At 47.4% G+C, this 19,464-nt stretch overlaps 1 protein-coding gene across 3 annotated transcripts in view; it reads right to left on the reverse strand.

The window, feature by feature from the left end:
- Positions 1–2,689: 2,689 nt before the first annotated feature.
- pald1a (phosphatase domain containing paladin 1a) overlaps positions 2,690–19,464 on the reverse strand; it is a 43,015-nt gene continuing 26,240 nt past the window's right edge. For 2 of the 3 annotated variants that reach the window (XM_030339680.1, XM_030339679.1), the window contains exons 19-20: positions 11,244–11,399; positions 4,877–5,026 (exon numbers count right to left, since the gene is read on the reverse strand). In XM_030339680.1, the coding sequence (XP_030195540.1) occupies positions 4,877–5,026; positions 11,244–11,399 (306 nt within the window). Of the gene's footprint in view, positions 5,027–11,243; positions 11,400–19,464 lie in introns of all 3 variants that reach the window. The other variant, XM_030339678.1, reaches the window with a different exon arrangement.

A 19,464-nucleotide genomic window follows, 5' to 3' on the forward strand; every position in this document is an offset into this window, starting at 1 on the left:
ATAAGAGGTACGTCTTTAAGTTAAAAAGAAAGAAGAAAAGTCCCAGGCTGCCAAAGACATGCGTCGCTGAGTCACTCGGGCAAACCGGCCCAGCCGGGCACGGTGCAATGACTAATGTGTGACTGGCTAGAAAAATAAAAGCGTGCGTATTTTCCAATATGTAACAAAGGAGACGGCAGGGCAGCGAGCCGACAGAAGTGCTGTGCCGTGGATGTAATGTGGTCTAGCCCGTGGCCGCACTTGATGGGAAAATATGCTACTTTTCATCTCGGGGACTCGGAGATGCAAAGCAGCTGCTTGCCTGCTGCAGAGCGAGGAGCCGAGGTAGGCGGAGGTAGCGCCGTGCCAACGGACAAAACTTTGTTGTTTGCCACCACCACAGCCCCTGGCTCCTTCTGGACGTGTGTGGGTGTGGAATGAGGGCTTTGGGGTGAAAGTGAAATGGACCTGGGCCAGGGTCCGGTCCCAATACATTTCGTGACTGTCTTTTTGCAACGCCGTTAACTTAGATTGACTCGATCCTTCTTTTTTTTACCCGCCCCCAGGCATTCCATCAGTACGTAATACGCGAATGCAGCAGTTCTTGTACAGGTTCCAGCGCTGCACTTATTATACAAATCAAATCATCCAGCTTTTATATACAACTCTTAGTGTGTGGCCCGTGGCGGGGCAGAGCTGTGTGTACGGACCTCAAACCCTTACTTAACACAAAATTGCCTATGGAACCATCCATTAGATGTGTGTCATACAAGCATAAGGCCTATGTAGTTATGGAATGGAAAAACTCAAGTCAAATTCAGGCGCATTTTTAAGAGGCATGCGTTCATGCATCAATTTCCATCCGTCTTGGTAAGCCATTCCTGTTGGCTTACGATCATCAGGTTGGGTGTCTGGTGTGTGCTGAGAAGCGGCAAGCAAGATTGTCTGTCACAAACCATGGTGGACGGCTATTGATCAAAGCAGGTTCTACGCTTCCAGTACAGAAACCAGGCCTACTGCCCCAATCTAATCGCCCCCCCCCCCCCCCCCCCCTTGCATGTCTCCAATGTGAGTCTTGTATCCTCAGACACTCTGAGGATACAAGCTACACAAGTCTACTACTGTAGCTGTGTGTCCCCACTAGGGTGAAATCAAAGGGGATTGTGAGGAGATTGTGAGCGAAGAAGAGGATGTGGTCCCCCCCCCCCTGCCCGCGAAGAGCACTCTCTCATCTCTGGAGGAAAGCCTTTCACATGAAGTTCATTACATAGCCTCTTCGCTGCCCACCTCTCAATACCACTCTTTGTCTTGGGTAATCTAGGGACCATGCAGAATCAGAGAGCTTAGGTTACATGTTGGAAGCTATCTCAATGAGTCTGGAGAGCATTTCAAAGGAGGCAGAGACCGCCATATCATCCAACCGCAGGTTTTATATGTTCTAGGATTATCTTGACCCCGGAGTCAAGCTGGCTGCACATTGCAGCCAAATTACTTCCCTCCACCTCTATGTTACACCACTTGATCATCACTTTTTTTTTTTCGCTATGCGGATGTCTCTGGATCACTGTAAGAAAGGAAATATAAATATACACAACATAAATACATCACCCCCTCTCTCACATTTTCTGCCTATTTTTTTGTTAAGGGGCATTTTTTGCATACAGCCGAACCCTGCATCCATCTTGCGGCGACGGCCTGTTTATCCAATGAAAGCAGATCCACAGTGGATGATAACAGCACAAATGCTGCGTAAGAAACTTTGGACAAGACTAACAAGAGCATATTATTCCATTTTAATCTGCACCGTTCATTCATCCTTTTTTTTATTTCAATGAGTGTGTGTGTGTGTGTGTGTGTGTGTGTGTGTGTGTGTGTGTGTGTGTTACAATAATCCCGGCTAGGCCACTGGGCGATCATATCCTGACAATTTCCGCGCTCCCCGAGATAAGGAGGCTATGCACTTACAAGACAGGAAGCGATCTAGGATATCAACCTTTCAAAGCAGAGGAGCCAAGCCAAGGGAGAGATTCACTGAAGTGCTGGCCAGGATTTACCCCCACCTCCTTTTTCTTGGAGGAAGAGGGAGGGGGGGGTTCTCCTTCATATTCTCCCATTATACCCCCACCCATCCATCCCCCAGAAATAAATCAAGTGATCCCCCCAGCTCTCAAAAGAAAAAAGTCGTAATCCTCTTTTTAACATTTCACGTCTCCACATCAAAAAGTCAATTACAGGTCGTGTCTTTTGATCTGCGTAAGCTCTTTATTACTTTTTATTGAGCATGTTCTGATTTCAGGCCTCCACAAAGACCTGGGTCACCGTCCCGTCCACAGATCCGACATTGTTCGCTGCTCTTAAGGCTGCCCTGCTCCCTCCAGAGCCTTGGCAGTGGCACAAGGTAAAGAGGCCGCAGTGCAGTGGGTGATTAGGATGCCCAGCAGTGCATAACGGGGAAAGAGATGATGAAAAAATAAATGTAATGTAATGACGGATAAGGGGGAGGAGAGGGAGGGAGAGGAGAGGAGGGACAAGCTAATTATTTGGCTCCGTGTTATCTAAGAAAGGAGAGGGGAATGGAGAATGCTAAGAAACGCACAACAGAGCTTCCTTCCCGTCTGCTATGATCACTAATCAAAGTCGCGGGGCCTATGGGGGAAGCTTTGTTTGGTCGTCTGTAAGGAATCAAATAAAGGGAACAATACGACACGAGCAGTGGTTCTCTTGCAAGATTTATTACCCAATTGCAGAATAAGCAAACATTAGAAAAGATAAGACCTACTAGCTACTAACGTATGACGCAATGAGGAGGATTACATTCGTAGCATTTAAAATGGAAAGCAAACATCTTGGACTTGTTTGGTTTCAGGACATGGTCTAAAACGTATACAATAGCATAAGGGAAGATTTAGGATAGAGTTTTGAAGATGTGAAAATTGCTGTGCAGTTTCCTACACGTATGTAAGCTGAACAACCCCATTCATAGCCACGTAGTTATTCAGTTTCCTTCTTGATTTTGGTGGACACCTGCAAGATAAACACACTGCAAAGATACTGCAGAGTCATTTAAAAAATGGAGGGAGCAACAAGAAAACGAAAATATGACATTTAAGAACATGGCCCTGAGTGGAAAAGCATTGAGAAAGCGGACACTGTATAAAACAACCTGGCGCCCATCGCTTCAGCCTCAGGACAGCCAAACCCTGGTAGGCAGGCAACGCTGCCAGAACCCTTTGACCCCAATGTTGACTCATACGGCTTTGTCCCATTCCATGAATGCTAATGATAAATACTGTGGTTCTTAAAGGGGGATCATTATCCTTCAACCGATTGATAGCGAGAATGCCTTTGCCCCGGTTACACGGAATGTGCAGGTTTTGGCCGTTTCCAACCGTCCATTTTACAGTCAAGACACATCATTCGATTCCCCTAGTGATGTCAGGCCGGCTCTAACTGGTCTCTGGCAGGGCTCCTGGAGTCTCCATGACAGGCGATGATTAAAGCCCCGACCGCGCGCCCACGACCATGCAAGACCACCGGCCGGCCAAGTCACATGGTTCCCCCCCCCCCCCCCCCCCGAAGCATGAGTTAATTAAAGTACCTAATCCCGACTCCCCTTCTTTAATATCATTGAGTTCGGTGTAAATGAGAATGCTGAAATGAAATCGATAAGGGCAATTGCGTTGCGTGGGATTACTTGATGTGGGCGTAAAGGAATAGCAGATGATTGCGACTCCTTGTCGGATTTTGTCCTGTAATAGAAGGCGATTCTTCACAAGAAAAATTCACAATATTCAGCAATCTTTTGACGCCATTACTCAAGTGGCCCTGAAACAGTAAAGCAAACCCCGATGCATAACAACATCACTCACACAACAGAAATAAGGCCGGCCAAAACGGAACCACCAACCAGAGAATAACACAGAACGGCTTAGTATCTAGTTCCCGCATCACTGAGTGGATGCTGTCTCGGCTCTACCACAGCAACATTGGCCCAAGAGCCCTGGCAGCCCAGATCAAGATTGGGGAATATTTTGGCTGACAGGGTTCCCGCCTGGATATGGTCTCGAACGTTCATGAGATTAATGTCTCTTCAGAGCCTGAAAGCACTCTTTAAAGGAGAAGACCCGGCTGACGATACCGAGCTACTGCTTAATGTCCTACGTTGGGAGTTGCCATATTAGGGCGGGAAGCCACAGTGTTGTGACCAATCGGCCACACACAATCTTTGTCGCTAGGTACAGTTTTGACAGGGTTTTTTTCTGCTCGGGATTGATGTTTCTAACTTCGTATCGTTGAAAGGGTTTGCTTTGCTGTTGCGTTATAGTCTTGGGGCCACCGTATCTTCAAGGAATTAGCATGAGTGGAGAAAGCTAACAAAACAAGTTAGGTTTCTAGGGAGATAAATGTTGTTGGGTTGACATAAACCCCATAATAGATGGGTAAAGGTACAGCATTCAAATGTCTTAATAAAACTAAATTGTTCCTAGATATGCTCGGAATATAAAAAAGGTAAGTCAGGAAATGACCACATTAATCATTTTAGGTTTTCGACATTTCTTTCCAAAAAAGTATTTTTTTTTATAAATATTAGTACATTAAAAGGATGCGTTTAAAAAACAGCAAAGTATCAACTTGCACAGAAGGGAAATCATGTTGTGAAGACTGAAGACTTGAAAAATACAGCCTGAACCGTCGGACAAAAGGGTTGGCGGAAAAGAAACAAAACAATGAATCCTAAAAATATATACAATACAGGATTAAATACAGAAAAAAAATGAAAGCCAAAATTAAAAGGTTTTAGTTCCATTTTTTTGTCTTTTAGGTTCTTCTTCTTCTTTTAAAAGAATAAAAAGCACAGTACACCTCCTTTCGAGTTCACGGTGGACCGCCCCCCCGCTCAGATGAACTCGCCGCGGAAGGGAAGGGACTGAACGCTCTGCCGCTGCCAGCGGCCACGCAGGCGGGCCAGTGGTGTGTCCCTGGGGTTCCCCAACTCAGAGAAACACAGCTGGTTCAGGATGTCGTAAACCCCGCCTCTGGCCGCCACCTACCAGGGAGGGAGATGGGAGAAGAGGGGGGGAGAGGCACAAGGGAGGGGAGGGGCGAGGGGGGGGGAACGTGAATGAACCGACAGCAGCAGCAACACCGGCGGCGAGAGCACAACTAGGACACATACCCTGCAGACACGCACGGTTTGTAAACGCCCCCCCCCCCCCCCGAACTCGCCGCTTCCGGCCCGGCGTCACAGCACATGTACTCTGACCCCGCTTTAAACCTTTTTTCCTTCTCGTGGTCATGCGTGTTTGTGTGTGACTGTGACTGTGTGAGTGCGTGCGTGCGTGCGTGCGTGCGTGCGTGCGTGTGCGCGCAGTGAAACCAACAAAAGATCAGCGCATAGGCACGAGCAGCAGGGTAGGCACACATGGTTCTCCGGCAGCGCCCGGCGAGGCGGTCGTCGTCCGGGCCTCCCCGAGTTACTGCTGCATGAGTAAGGGTTGAGCACACAGCTGTGTGGAGCAGACCCTCCAACCCCCAGCCGCTGGGAGCCTGGAGCTCCCTGAGGTCAGCGCTGAGTCACGGTCTGTTACTGGCTCCGTCCGCCGGCATGGGACCCGGCGGGAAGCAAAAGCACAGCGGACCACCTAAGGCATCTGGCTCCGGCCCCCGTCAAAAACCATGCGCTGGACGAACCCTCTGCAGCCCACATCTGGGATTAGATACTCCATTTAAAAGGGGGCTGCAGAGGCTGGTTGACTCTGCTGCCGACGCACACCTCGGTGGGAAGGTCGGGGCTGGTGTGTTTTAAGATCCTTGGGAAAACCCCGGAAAAGGGTTGAAGAGAGGAACAGAGAGATTGAGCAGGGCTGCCTGCAAGATCAGATCTCAGTGACTTTGGTATTTGGGTTGCATTATTCTCTAGATAACCTTTGAAGCCGTTGATATAACTGCGATATACTTCTATGGGTTTAGGATCTACTCATAGAACTCTAGAGGCAAATAAAACCAATGACAAAATTGTTCGTCATAGGTTGAATAACGGGGCAGGATACATATCGAGGTTTTTGAAAGGCATATTTGATAATGAGAGCCTTGAACGGCCAAGAAATAAATATAAATACTACTCATACACATGAAGGACATTCATTGTCTGATTGTTGAGTCCCCAGCCTCCAATGGAATATATTTAAATATGCGCCTTTGACACTGAAGTGACATTGAGCAGATTACGCCTGTTAAATGGGATTCACTTTTTTTTTTATGTGCTCCTTTGCTGTATTCCACATGGGGAGGTAATTGGATAAATAAATAAACGTCAAGCTGAATCATTCCTCTAAACAGCTGGGCAGCTTTGGTGTTTACACTGACCCAGATACTCTGATTACACTGACCTAATCACGTAAACCGGATGTCCCCATGGACTGATGTGTGCTCTAACCGGTGCTAAATCCAATCTGCTGGGAGTCAAGGGTGGGTGGCTTTATTTAAACAACGTTAATGAAGGTTACGTTTGGTTACTAGGTTGACAGATCTGTGTATTTTTAGGCAGAGGCAGACAAAAAAGGTTAACCACAATTCTGTGGTTTTGTGCTCACAAGTTAAATTGAGCATGTTTACCATCTAGGCAGGCTGCGGGATGCATTGGTTGTCAAGGCGACCTGCCACTGAACACATTCAACAATGACACATTGAGTGCGCCTTTATTGTTTTCAAACTGGATTTCCACACAATGACTTTAATTTTGCCCTTTCTGTTCTACTTGGCTCGACTGTAATCCATCTCGGAAATCATGGGGATATATAGCTAGCTACTGGTCATGCCTAACCAGAAGGTATAGCTACTGGTGTTTAACCAGTAGGATTTCCTTTTGTCCAACAGGTTCCCTTTGTCGCCTGCGTCCCAAGCAGTGAATCTGGCCCAATCTGGCAACACTGGTCCCAAGAGCTTTTAGGAGGACGTCGTTGGGGATACCGGTGTGGGAGCTCATTGCAGACACCCTATGGCTGTGCATTATCATGCCTGGCTTCACCTTCCCCACTGCCCCCACCACCCTTTGCAGTTCAGACGCCGGTGCTCCAACCCAGACCGGGCGCAGGAATGTGCGAGAGGAGAACACTCGCAGGATGCATAATATAGAAATGGTGGAATGTAGAACGTATGGCACGAATGTATAAAATACATTTCAACCCCCCCCCCCCTGAGAGCTAAACAGCGAATTCAAGAGGGCGCTGCAGCCATGAATATAAACATCAAGGAGGTGCACTTGCGCTTTCGCTAGGTGACTCTTGGTCAGACAATCCCTCGAGGGAAAGGTGATGTTTGCCCGTAGCAATGGTGATAACGGCACGTTAAGGGACCCTAGTCCAACTCATTTCTCCCGAGTGAACTTTTGCTATGTAATATCTATATATATCGCCCCCGCAGAGCAAGAGGAGGCTAGCAGGGAGAAGATTGGAGGCAATCGATAGACCTCTGCAATCATACCACCCACTGAACATATTGTGTGACTAGGCAAAGTGGAAGGACTATTACCCGTTGCCAAGGCGTTGGTCATTCTCAAGTTTTGAGAATGACCAAACACGGCCCCACTTCCGTCAATGTTGAATACATTAAGGCGACTGCACAGACAGCCACTCTACAACGACAACACACGACAAGAAGCTGGAACAATATCTCGAAAATTGGAGCGAGGGCCTGCATTCCGTGCGCGTGTGTCCACGTGCGTGTGCGTGTGTTCGTCTGTGTGCGCTTTAGGGTGCGAGGCCAAACAGAAGTCGGTTCTCAACATTACTGTAAGGAGACGGAGTGTATCGGGTGACAAACTAATGGCTGATAGTTAGCAGAGCCGGCAGATGTGTGGCACAGCCTTTCGTTCCATGGAGGAACGAAAGGCTCCTTTCGCTCCATTTGTGTGTGTTTGGACACACACAAACACACCCACACCAACCCAACAGGGTGTCCCTAATGGTGGGGGGGGGGGTTGAGGTGTGGGCGGGCGGACGTCGGGAGCCTTCGCCCACGACCCGCTATCTCAAAAGGCCCCCCACATACCGGGGCTCGGCGGGGGGGGGGGACAGGGGGCTCTGTATGCCGGAGGGTGCAAACAGCTGGAGGGACTGATAGGCTACCTCCTCTGTAAAGCCAGTGGCTGGCTTTACAATTACAATTGGGGCATTTAGCAGACGCTTTTATACAAAGCGACTTACATCGGCTTTCAAACAAGCAAAAATCCACGTGAGGTTTTGAGGCGATGGGCGTCCTTTGATGGCCTTCATTCACAGACGTTGTCTTGTGAAAACGAGTTGCGCCCGGAACAATATTTGATGTTCGGACATATGGAATGCGATGCTTGTTTGTTGACGATTCTAACAATGCTTTAAATTAGGAGTTTTGTGGTGGGCTACTCGGCAGGCCGCCAGGCAGCAAAGCAACTAACCGCCTTCTGGTTGCCCGCGCGCGCACGCACACGCACACGCACACACACACACACACACACACACCCTTGCAGTTATAAATGATCAATGATGACCCCATTGAGGTCGGCCCACAATTCAGCCAGAACACGGTCTAGTAAACAGCATGAGTTCACTACAATAGTTGCCCTAATGACATGGAACAGAACTCAACAGAAGATAGCAGCACCAGAGATGTCGGCTCCTGGGTCACACGGTCACACGGCTAAATGTTGATCAGGCTGGTCACTAGAAAACTTCTAAGTTGGATATAGATATAAAAATATATAGAGTAAACTTGTCGAAGAAGCTACTTTTGACATCCTCTGCATTGCTGGAATGTTTTTATTTTTTCTCATGGCAGCATAACAGCGCCATTAGAGTCACTTGGATGCACTGCGTATATTCGGACCCCTAACCCATTCATAACAGGAAGAATGCGGACCAGATAAGACCAGCGCTCACATCTCGGCACAAATGTTATCACAGCGCGCCGTCGGAATCTATTTTGGAATTCCGTGTTTTGTCACTTGGTTTATTCCGCCCGGACGGGAACAAAGACGGAGCCGGCGGGCGGTGGGGGTTTCGCTTCGCTAAACATCCAACGCGGCGCGGGGCGGACGCCGCCGTTCTTCCGGCACGCTCCGGCCCGTACGGGAGCGGACAGGGCGCAGACCAGGAATACAGACGTGCCAGACACACGGTTGAGGTTTTCCCTGCGTTGATGTTTGTAGCATGCACGCTATCTTTACAACGAACTACAGACCGGGTTCAACTTCAGTATGGATTACTGCCATTTTACTGTCCACTTTATTTTCCGTTCTGCATACTTTTTTCTATATAAATCTATACATAAATTCTGAGAAAACTGTTGTCGTCGTCGTCTCCTGGGGCCCAGATGGGGCAACCCGTTGCTTACTTTGTTGCGAGACGGCAGACCGTCCCGAAGTAAACAGTTTTCTTCTGCATCAGAACGTACCGATGTAACGCAAGAAGGCTGTGTTTTCTGCTGTGTGGCGGAATTTTTTCCGAGACCACAGGCACAATTCGACCGGCTGGAACAAACATTTTAATAACATTTTGCCAGTGAACTTGGCATTAATGAGAACCATGACAATAAGTCATTTTGTGGGGGATGAGGGGGCGGGGGGGGGAGCGAGAGGTTGTCGGGGATACTCGTTTGTTTGGAATGCACTTAAAACGGGTTACACTGGCACAGCTGGCCAAACAATTAATGCACCAACAAAAACAAAAAGCTCCTAGACGTTATGAAGTTCACCGTGTGAAGAACCAGGCCACAATAGAACTAGAATAAGCTTGTAAATTCCTGGGGGGGACGTCCACATGAACCTCTGGTAACTGTTAACGGAGCACTAAACAGGAGAGCGCGAGTGGGAAGAGAAAAAAAAAACTGGAAAAAAACACGCACTTCTCTCAAGACTCGTTTTTCACCTCACACATCTTTCGGCAGCTGTGAGCGTAATGCAGTCGACACATGTTGCACCATGGGTAATCAACGATTTTTTTCCCTTCCCGTGTGCTTAACAAAAGTGTCGGGAACCGGACAACCACTCACTTGAGCGAGAGACTGTCCACAACCTCAGCTTAATATCCTATTGTAGTAGACGAGACAATTTGAGGAATATTCAGTCTACACATGGATAGAAGTGTCTGCGTAATTAAGGCACCACCAGAGGAATGGAAACTTAATGGGGTGAGATTCAGAAATCTGGATAAAAGGAGATGTGTGAGGTTGCATAGTAAGCAATTTACTATATTTAAAAGGGCTGGTCAAAATCCCTTAAATATTCAACCATGGTCATGCAAATGAGACATGAAATCCTTAATTGAATGCAATTAAAGCCTTTACTGCAGTTCACAAACTTTTGCATTAATAAAATCCGTTGCTTCAAGCTTTTGCCCACGTTTTTTATGCTCATTCCAACCGATAAAAACTGAGCTGGTTTGATCGAGTCATGGGTGAGTGGTTTTTATTCTCTGTAATATGCAACGACATCTGGTGCAGGGGCTTAACTCGACACAAACTGAAGAGGTGTGCGTCTGCCTTTCATTTCATGGATTCTAAGAAAACACCATGACCCAGTGATGTGGGTTAATAGGGGGGGGGGGGGGGGGCACATTGAGTTGTTTACTCACTCGAGATTTTTATACACCTGGCTTGTTTCCAACCTTGTTAGGGAAGTTCTGTTTAAACCAACTTCAAACCATACCAGATTAAGAGTAATTAATCTTTTCAATATCCGTCCTGCTGTTTTTTTTAGAAAATGTACAACCTTTATATCTGAATCTTTTTTTCCTGTCAATTAATTGGTCGATCCGGAGTGCAACTTAACAGCTCACCCGTTCCATCTGGGGGGGGCCTTAAAGCAGCAGTACTCGCCGGATGGTGGGTGGGGGGGCTGACAGCTCACCCGTTCCATCTGGGGGGGGCCTTAAAGCAGCAGTACTGGCCGGATGGTGAGTGCGAGGGGGGGGGGGGCTGACAGCTCACCCCTTCCATCTGGGGGGGGCCTCAAAGCAGCAGTACTGGCGGATGGTGGGTGGGGGGGGGCTGACAGCTCACCCCTTCCATCTGGGGGGGCCTTTAAAGCAGTCGTACTGAGATGATGGGGGGCGGGGTCTGACAGCTCACCTGTTCCATGGGGGGGGGGGGGGGGGGGGGGCTTAAAGCAGCCGTACTGAGCGGATGGGGCGGGGTCTGAGAGCTCACCTGTTCCATGGGGGGGGGGGGGGGGGGGGGGGGGGGCTTAAAGCAGCCGTACTGAGCGGATGGGGCGGGGTCTGACAGCTCACCTGTTCCATCCAGAGGGAGAAGGAGCGCTGCCATGAGTCCTTCTTCTCTAGGTGCAGGTAGGCGTTGAACAGGATGAGGTACATGTAGCGCTCCAGATACTGCAGGCTCTTCAGCAGCAGCTGCTCAGACTCCCTCTCCGTCTTGGCACTTTTGATCTGCCGAAAAAAATAGAAAGGAAGAACATAAATTGGGCTCACATTTGCATCTTATAAAAATATATTTTTTGTCTTTCTTGGTACTCTTTGTTTATATACAAAGCATAATCAAATACGTGTGTTCAAGAAATGTTCCTTTTTCTCAAGAATAAACAGATGCATGTTCACCTCCTACTGCAGTCCTTCTCTAGCCTGGGACCCAGACAAATCTGCGAGCTCATGTTTTACTCAAATGCGTCTGGCCACCCTCCCGGTCAGACTGATTCCCAGCAGACCTGGCCTGGGTCGGGCCAATCACAACCGCTTATCCAATAAGGGGCGGGGTTTTGCGGGGCAGTCTAGTCCATCTCTCTTAGCGCAAACAGAAACATTACAGACCCTTGTTGCGTTTATATACAAGTATTAAGCAGCACTTCCGCCCGAATACGACGTTGGAAGACTCGTCGATGGTGTGCTTTTGCAAAGACAGATGGCTCCTCTCTAAGGGTCCTCTCTGTAGTCTAAATTGTACTTACTACTTGGGCGAGTAGGTTACATGCGTGTGGGCAAAATGGCGGAAAATCCCCGTAAACACCTCTTAGACTAAATGTAAAAAAACGACCAAGCAAAGCACTTTGTAGGATTATGCAAATGAATGAAATTATGAAAAACATTATAAAGAATGATTCACGTTCACTTAAAAAATGTATGTGATGATGTCAGACATTGGGCAAATGATATTAACCCTTTTATAAAAAGCCCACACAAGCCTCCATCATAATGAACCCAAGATGCAAGAGAGAGACACAGACAGACAGACAGACAGACAGACAGACAGACAGACAGACAGACAGACAGACAGACAGACAGACAGACAGACAGACAGACAGACAGACAGACAGACAGACAGACAGACAGACAGACAGACAGACAGACAGACTGACTGACAGACTGACACACTCTGAACGATATATAGAACCCAAACGCTGTTGTTTATTTGGATTGTTTGGATGCTCATTTGGATTGTTTGTTCAAACTTTTGACCACTGATCAAAGAGATTGAAAAGCAAATGAAACACATAAATGTTGAGGTGTAAGTTGTTTTACATTTTCCTCGTCACAGTCGACAGGCTAACCCCCAAACATTGGTGTGCACTCTTGCTCTTGAGAATGCATACATTCTGCAACAGCATCATTATAATTATTGTTACTTCAGTCTGCTGTGTTTCCCACAGTGGAACACTGAAAGTGACTTTCAAGGGCCTCTGCAGTTTCCAAACTAGCTTTGAATATCTCTGCCATTGTTCGAGCGACGTCAAGTAATGTCAATTTAAAATGAACAATTTATAATAGTAGTTTCCTCACTTAGTGGCTTGACGCTCAAAAACCAGAGTTGGCTGGTTATTACTTATTTAATAGCTTTACCTACTTAATCAACAATTTGGAAGGGGGCAAATCGATCAAACAAGTGATAGAAAGGTCATCAGAGTTGTTCAGTCATGAGGGTATACGGCCCCTCAATGGGTTATGTCTGCCATGGATAAATATATTCCTATTGGTGTGCTTTTCAAAATAAACCCTCCCTTGTCAGCGATGAGTCAGCCCAACTTTATGAGCTGGTGGTATAGTGGGGGAGGCGGGGCGGAGAGAGGAGATATTTAGCCAGCTCATGTGTGCCTTCTTAAGGGCAATCATGCATATTTAGATTAGTAAAGGTCACAGGTCACCGGATAATGTGCATTCATTTATAATGCCGCGTTTCCACTGCAGGATGCGGTACGGTTCGGTTCGCCTCAGTCCAGTAGGGAGGGGGCGGTATAGCCCAGCTCAGTTCCGAAGTCGCGTTTCCACCGCCGACAGTACCCTTTATGGTAGGCCGGATGTCGATCGCCACGGCAGCTACGTAAACATCGTGACATCATAGCAGTGCGACACAGTGTAGCCTGCTCAATAAACACAATGAAAAGTTTTACGTTATTGTCGCGTTTTACATGTCGCTTTTTACGCGACATGTTCATGCAAAGAATAATACCTTCGAGGCTACTGTTTGTTGTTTATATCCCCAAATCGCCCGGAAGGGACGATTCTGTCGACCAATCAATTGAGGGGGTGTGTAGCTCGAGTTTTCCGGCACCCTTTCATGCGTCTCAGTACCCCAACGGAGGAGTACTGAAGACGAGGGCAAAACGAGTACGGCTCAGTCCGGGTCACGCCCACTTTTGGTGGTGGAAACGCAATCCGTACCGCACCTTTGCGAACCGAACCGTACCGCACCCTGCAGTGGAAACGCGCCATAAGAGGGAGAGAGCCAGAGTGAGTATGAAAGAGAGAGCCAGAGAGAGAAGGACAGGGACAGAGAGAGAGAATGTAGCCAATTGGGGGACGTGGTAGAGGATGGGGGGGGGGGGATATATTCAGTGACAGAGAAATGAACGTCTCAGCATGCCTCACACCAGGTAGGTGGGCTGACTGTCAGTAAGTAATTGGAAATGTGCACCATGCTCCGGCCATTCCAAAGTCTGATGACGCAACGCAGAGCGAGACAGAGGGAGAGCTTCCTGTCCATTTACAAAACTGGAGCAGAGTGAGATCCCAGCCCTTCCAATCATCTGCAGCCGAGAGTGAGGAGAGAGTGGAGACAGTGTGTGGAAAGAGAGAGAGTAAAGAGAGAGAGAGAGCGTAGAAAGAGAGAGCGTAGAAAGAGAGAGAGAGAGAGAGAGAGAGAGAGAGCGTAGAGAGAGAGAGAGCGTAGAGAGAGAGCGTAGAGAGAGAGCGAGAGCGTAGAGAGAGAGAGAGAGAGAGCGTGAGAGCGAGAGAGCGAGAGAGACAGACTACAACAAGCCAAAGGAACGCAGCGCACATGGCTGTCTTTGGTCTCTCCGGGGCCCCCGAGTCGAACAACGGAAGTGCATGGAGCCCACCCCCCCCGCCCCTCCCAGCCCCACACACACAGTTAATTTCTCCCCCCAGTGTTAAATGTGCTGGGCTGGCGCTGGAGTTTGCTAAGGGGCAGGTGAGCCCTGGTGAACCCTGCTCACCCTCTGAACACTGCACTCCCAGGGGCCTCTTACCAACATGCGCACGCTTTCGGCTCACGCTGCCTGGAACTCCAGTGTCAATGCCTGGCAGCCATCTGTGCACAGACCATGGCCAGACACCCAATTCACAACGGAGACAGAGGCACGTGCGTGCAATGCACGCGCACACACACTCACACACACACACACGGAAGACATGCACAGTTTGAGTTGTTGTGCAGAATCTCGAGAGAGTTCTAACCTTGCCAAGCTCTGAAGTAAATCAACAACAACACAACCAAGCAGTTCTAAAGAGACAAAAAAGTTGCATCATTAATTTGAAGATAAGAGAGTTGCTTATTTTGGGTTTTAGAGTGCCAAAGACTAATTAAAAACTCAGTTTGAGGCAAAGTCAACACAACGTCTAAATTGAAATGAGGTGAATGAAGAGGCCTTTATTGGCTACGCAACAGAATACCGAACCTCTGGGCAGGTGGACTGCAGACCAGCAAATCCCAGTCCATGTAATGAAAAAAACAAAGCATGCCGTTGAACTCGGGGTCATGGAGGGGTTTGTCCAAACAGTATTATGGGCTGGATTTATGTAACTGCTATTGATGAAGACTTGAAGATAGTTTCTTTTGTATAGTTTTGATATACTTCTCGGTGTGCAGAGAAGAAGAGAACAGATATTGTGAAGGTCAAACAATGTGTCCCGTCTGGGATGGCCTTCTCAAAAGCCTTTAGTTCCAAATAATTCCTTTGGTTCAAGCTCAAGGGTGATGGACTTTAAAAGGGTTTGATATAAAAGGGTCACTTATCTGTACCTTGTTGTGTCGTTGAAAACATCTCAGTGATTGCTACTCAACAAAAAAACACTGCGATGGAACTTGGGAGTTGGACATGGATGCTTTACGTAGATCTTCTATATGATTTTGCAGGTGAAGTGTATTTATCTGGCTATACGCACCTGGTACATTTATCACAACTGGTGGTAAAGTAGGGTTATTTAGAAAAATTCATAAGAGCTGTTGCATTTGCCCTTTCCAATCGGCATGACCTGTCAAAAGAAGACATACATTTCTGGTCAATCCACGTCTACATGAGAAAGTCTCAATTCTTTAAAAAATAAATGATGAAGAGAGTCTCGTTCTTCAAAAGAAATGATGGATTTCGAATGAGCCAAGTCTTGTGTGAAATGGAATAGGATGGTACGAACCTCCTTCCATTTGACGAAAGGGTAATCAAGGAAAATGAAACGTCTGTAAAATTGAACGATTCTCGAACACAACGTAGTCTTTTGGATATGTCTGTCATCTCTGATAAGGACTTTGGAGCCCGCCACCTAGCCGTCTCAGACCCAAGTCAGGAGCATATATGCCATTATCAGCCTGTCGTGGAAAAAGACCCAGGAATACCAGACCATGCAATTATCTACATCCATAGATGGATCTGGATTATTACTTTTGCTCCAAATCTTAATATGATCCCACCATGCTTGGGTCAGTCAGATAGTATTTTTAAGAAGAGGGCAATCTGCTTTGTTTCAGTATTTCTGATTGGTAAAAAGTATGTAAAAAAAGTATGTACCCTTTAATTTTTTCCATTTATACAAGATGCATCCCACCCGTTTTGCGTGATGATCAACGAATACCATTATATTTAAAAGGAAACGTATTCTAGACATCATAGCCACTTAATAATAAACTGCAATCCAAGTAGCTTCCTTTAAGGGACGCCATCTGTAAATGAAGCTGGATACGTACGGTAAGAGCTACGTGTGAACTGTGAAGTGCAAACTTGTTTTCCCAAAAAAAGCTCCAGCAAGGAGCTAGAGACAGACTTTCGCAAGCCAGTCTTTAAAATGCAGTCGACCAAACGTTAAGGGCCAGCCTCACCGCAAGCGAATAGGGTGGAGGGCCAAATCCAAGACGCGCACACTATGGAGTGGTCTGTCTGTTTGACATATGGTGCCAATTACCAGCTGATGGGGTTGCTGAGGTAAAAAGGCCAATCGGAGTTCCCAGTGTTGGTCCCTCCCACCCAGGTTCACACAAGCAGCCATTCATCCGTCTGTGTGCAGGAAACCTTTCAGCACCCCAATCACTGCTACACCCCGACATGTCAACGGAGGACGACTGGATGTGGCAACTAGTATTCTGCGGTTCGATACCCGCAGAAGGAGACGGAGGGATGGGCACGTACAGACTCCTACTCTGCAGCTTTTCCTTCCTTCTATCCATCACCGATTAGGAAACCTTCCCATTTGAAATCATTCCCTTGTGTGATGCGTCTTTAAATCTCTTCAACCTCTTTTTCAAAAGAAAATAATTATTAAGATAACTCATGCTGATCATTCTAGGATTGTATTTCTGCTTTCCTCAGTATTCTCCCCTCGGTCTAGCGGCCATTCGTGCAGATTGGCAGGAGCTATAAATCTCAGTCACAGTGCCGAAGCCATCTCCAGCAGCATCGGTCTCACATCTTTCCGAGCAGATTGCCACGAGAACAGGCAACAATGAAGCCAATGAGGCTGCTTTTGTTCGTTTAATTTCCTGTCTCTGATAGCGCAGGCGAGCGATCCTATACAACACCTTGTCTCAGGTGACCTGCTCCTCTGAACGCAGCTTCATTGCTTTTTTTTTTTTTATTACTAAAACGTAGGTTCAACTAGCAATTTTCTTTCCTTTCAGCTATACCCCTTCTCTTGATAAGACACTCATATTACTCATATACAACACACTGGGTTGTATTCCCAAGAATCCCAGCCACTAGTCATAATCATTATAGAATAATAAACCTCCTCCAGCTATCACTGGTCATTTAAATTGTGATTAACACAAGTCAGGAAAGGATATGCAAGAATCGCTTGGTGCATTTCCCAGGAAAAAGAGCATTAAAGCGTCTGTTGGGATAAATACTCCACAGCCATGCCCATTACACAGCCATTACATCGCAACCCATCATAAGTTGACAGAAAAAGTCAGTCAGGAAACTTGTAGCCTACTGCCGACAGTTTTCTGAGGTTGCACTTAAGAGTTGTTAACACAAATTTCAAACTGTCCTCACTGCTTGGGTGAAGTTCCCAGAGCAAGGAGACGGCATAGCTCAAATGGCTGGCATTTCATTGGGGCTTGGAGCCTAGGGTCGGAGCGCTGGGCCTTTTTAAAGGCCCACCACAGCTGCTCCCAGAATCTGCTTACATGCGAAAGAAGCTAAACGTTCAGTTGTTATTCCTGGTCTCTCGGGCCTGGAGGAAATAATGTATTTAAGTCGCAATGTGTAACATTTCGAGTTAGTCGTAGCTTAAAATTACCTGGAAGGTTGTAGTCAATTCTGATGATGATTTCAATAATGTTCAATAATATCATATGTCACATGTCATAAGAAGTACAATAATATATCGCTGTCGGTACAGAAAGGATGTTCAGAAAGGATGTAGCCCCTCCCGCCTAATAACTTGGAGGGGCTCAATCTTACACCTTGTGACTTTAATAGTCTAGGACGAGGAGGAGGAGAGCGATTCCTCACAGTAGTAGTAATGCCGCAAGTGAAAAGGCAAAAAATAAAAGAGTGAGAAGGGGTAGGTCAGAGGCCAGGGCAAGGGGGCCAGGCCAGAGTTAGTTCAGAAATGCCGGGGCAAGGGGCCATGGGCTGAGACATATGATACGGTCATAATGCATCTCTGAAGTCCTCCCCGTAGAGAGCACGGTCCGGCAGACAGCAAGGACGACTGGGCGTAGACCAAGAACCACGGCCGTTAGTCAAAATTGTTTCTTGACAGGCCTACCCAAAAGCTGGGTAATGTTTTCGTCAGTGGGAAACAACAAGAAACATCGCCATCTGTTTGGGCTCTGTTGTCCCTCCAAGGACAACATTGAAGGGATCGATTTTGTTGGTAGTGGGAAAAGATGATGAAAGCACAACAACGATGAAAGAACACCAAAGCTGGAAACGGGGCTAACTAAAGTTGTGGAATCGTCCGATTTTTGACAACAAGCTTTTTCTATCAACCATCAGTTTGTTATGGTTTGTGTTTTTATTTATGTATGGGACTTAAAAAGGAAAAAATTATATTTTCCCTTCCATCGTTTGAGCACCAGTACCAGCAACATGCTTCAAGATCAATTCCACTCAAATGACCCTGAAAAGCACTATAAAATTCCCCACCATCATAACATAACTCCGAACCAGGAAAAACAGAAAGCTCTGGCATCCTAATGCATGCTGCTCTGGTTCAAGGACGATTCACCTCCAGTCTGAACGGTGGTCTTCCTGGGTAGTCCCACCTGTTCTCCCTGGCCTCCACCCCACAGAAGCTCCCTCAGGATTTGTCCGGATGCGTCCTCATACCCTCTCTCCGCCCCCCCGGGCGGAGAGAGGGTATGAGGACGCATCCGGACAAATCCCTGTCTGAGCTTGTCGTCAACAGGCCGCCCAGCCTCATTGCCTCCGTGCACCTGCCGAAAAGCTTTTCTCCCTCCGAAAAAACTAAAACGAGACTGGAATCGCAATTCAAGCAGAATAAGTTATTTGGTCGGTGAACCGCTGTCAATATTGCCATTGGCACAGGCATGTGAAGAGGTGGGGAATCGCGCCTAAAAGAAACAACAACATACTGCAGCAGTAGCCCCCTCGCTTTCCTGTGTCCACCCTGCGCTCGACTGAGAGACTCTTTTCAGGCGCAGCCGGGGGGCCCCACACACACACACACACACACACACACACACACACACACACACACACACACACACACACACACACACACACACACACACACACACACACACACACACACACACACACACACACACACCTTCCACTGCTGCCAATTCAAAGCCTACGTTAGGTTCAGGGTGGGGGTTAGGGTTAGGGCAACTTGTGCCATGTTTCCCTTGGCCATTTTCAGACCGACTCCTCCTAATTAACCCACTTATGTTCCTAATAAGGAGAGAAGGGATCTGGCAAACACAACATGGACACCCTGGCAAATGAAGTGCCTGAACGCTCAATGAGAAAACAAGGCTGGAACGTGGGAAGCCTTGCGAGACCTTCGGGCCGTTAGGACT

This window comes from Gadus morhua, chromosome 18 (genome assembly GCF_902167405.1).
Source record: "Gadus morhua chromosome 18, gadMor3.0, whole genome shotgun sequence".
NCBI classification, from domain to species: Eukaryota; Metazoa; Chordata; class Actinopteri; order Gadiformes; family Gadidae; genus Gadus; species Gadus morhua.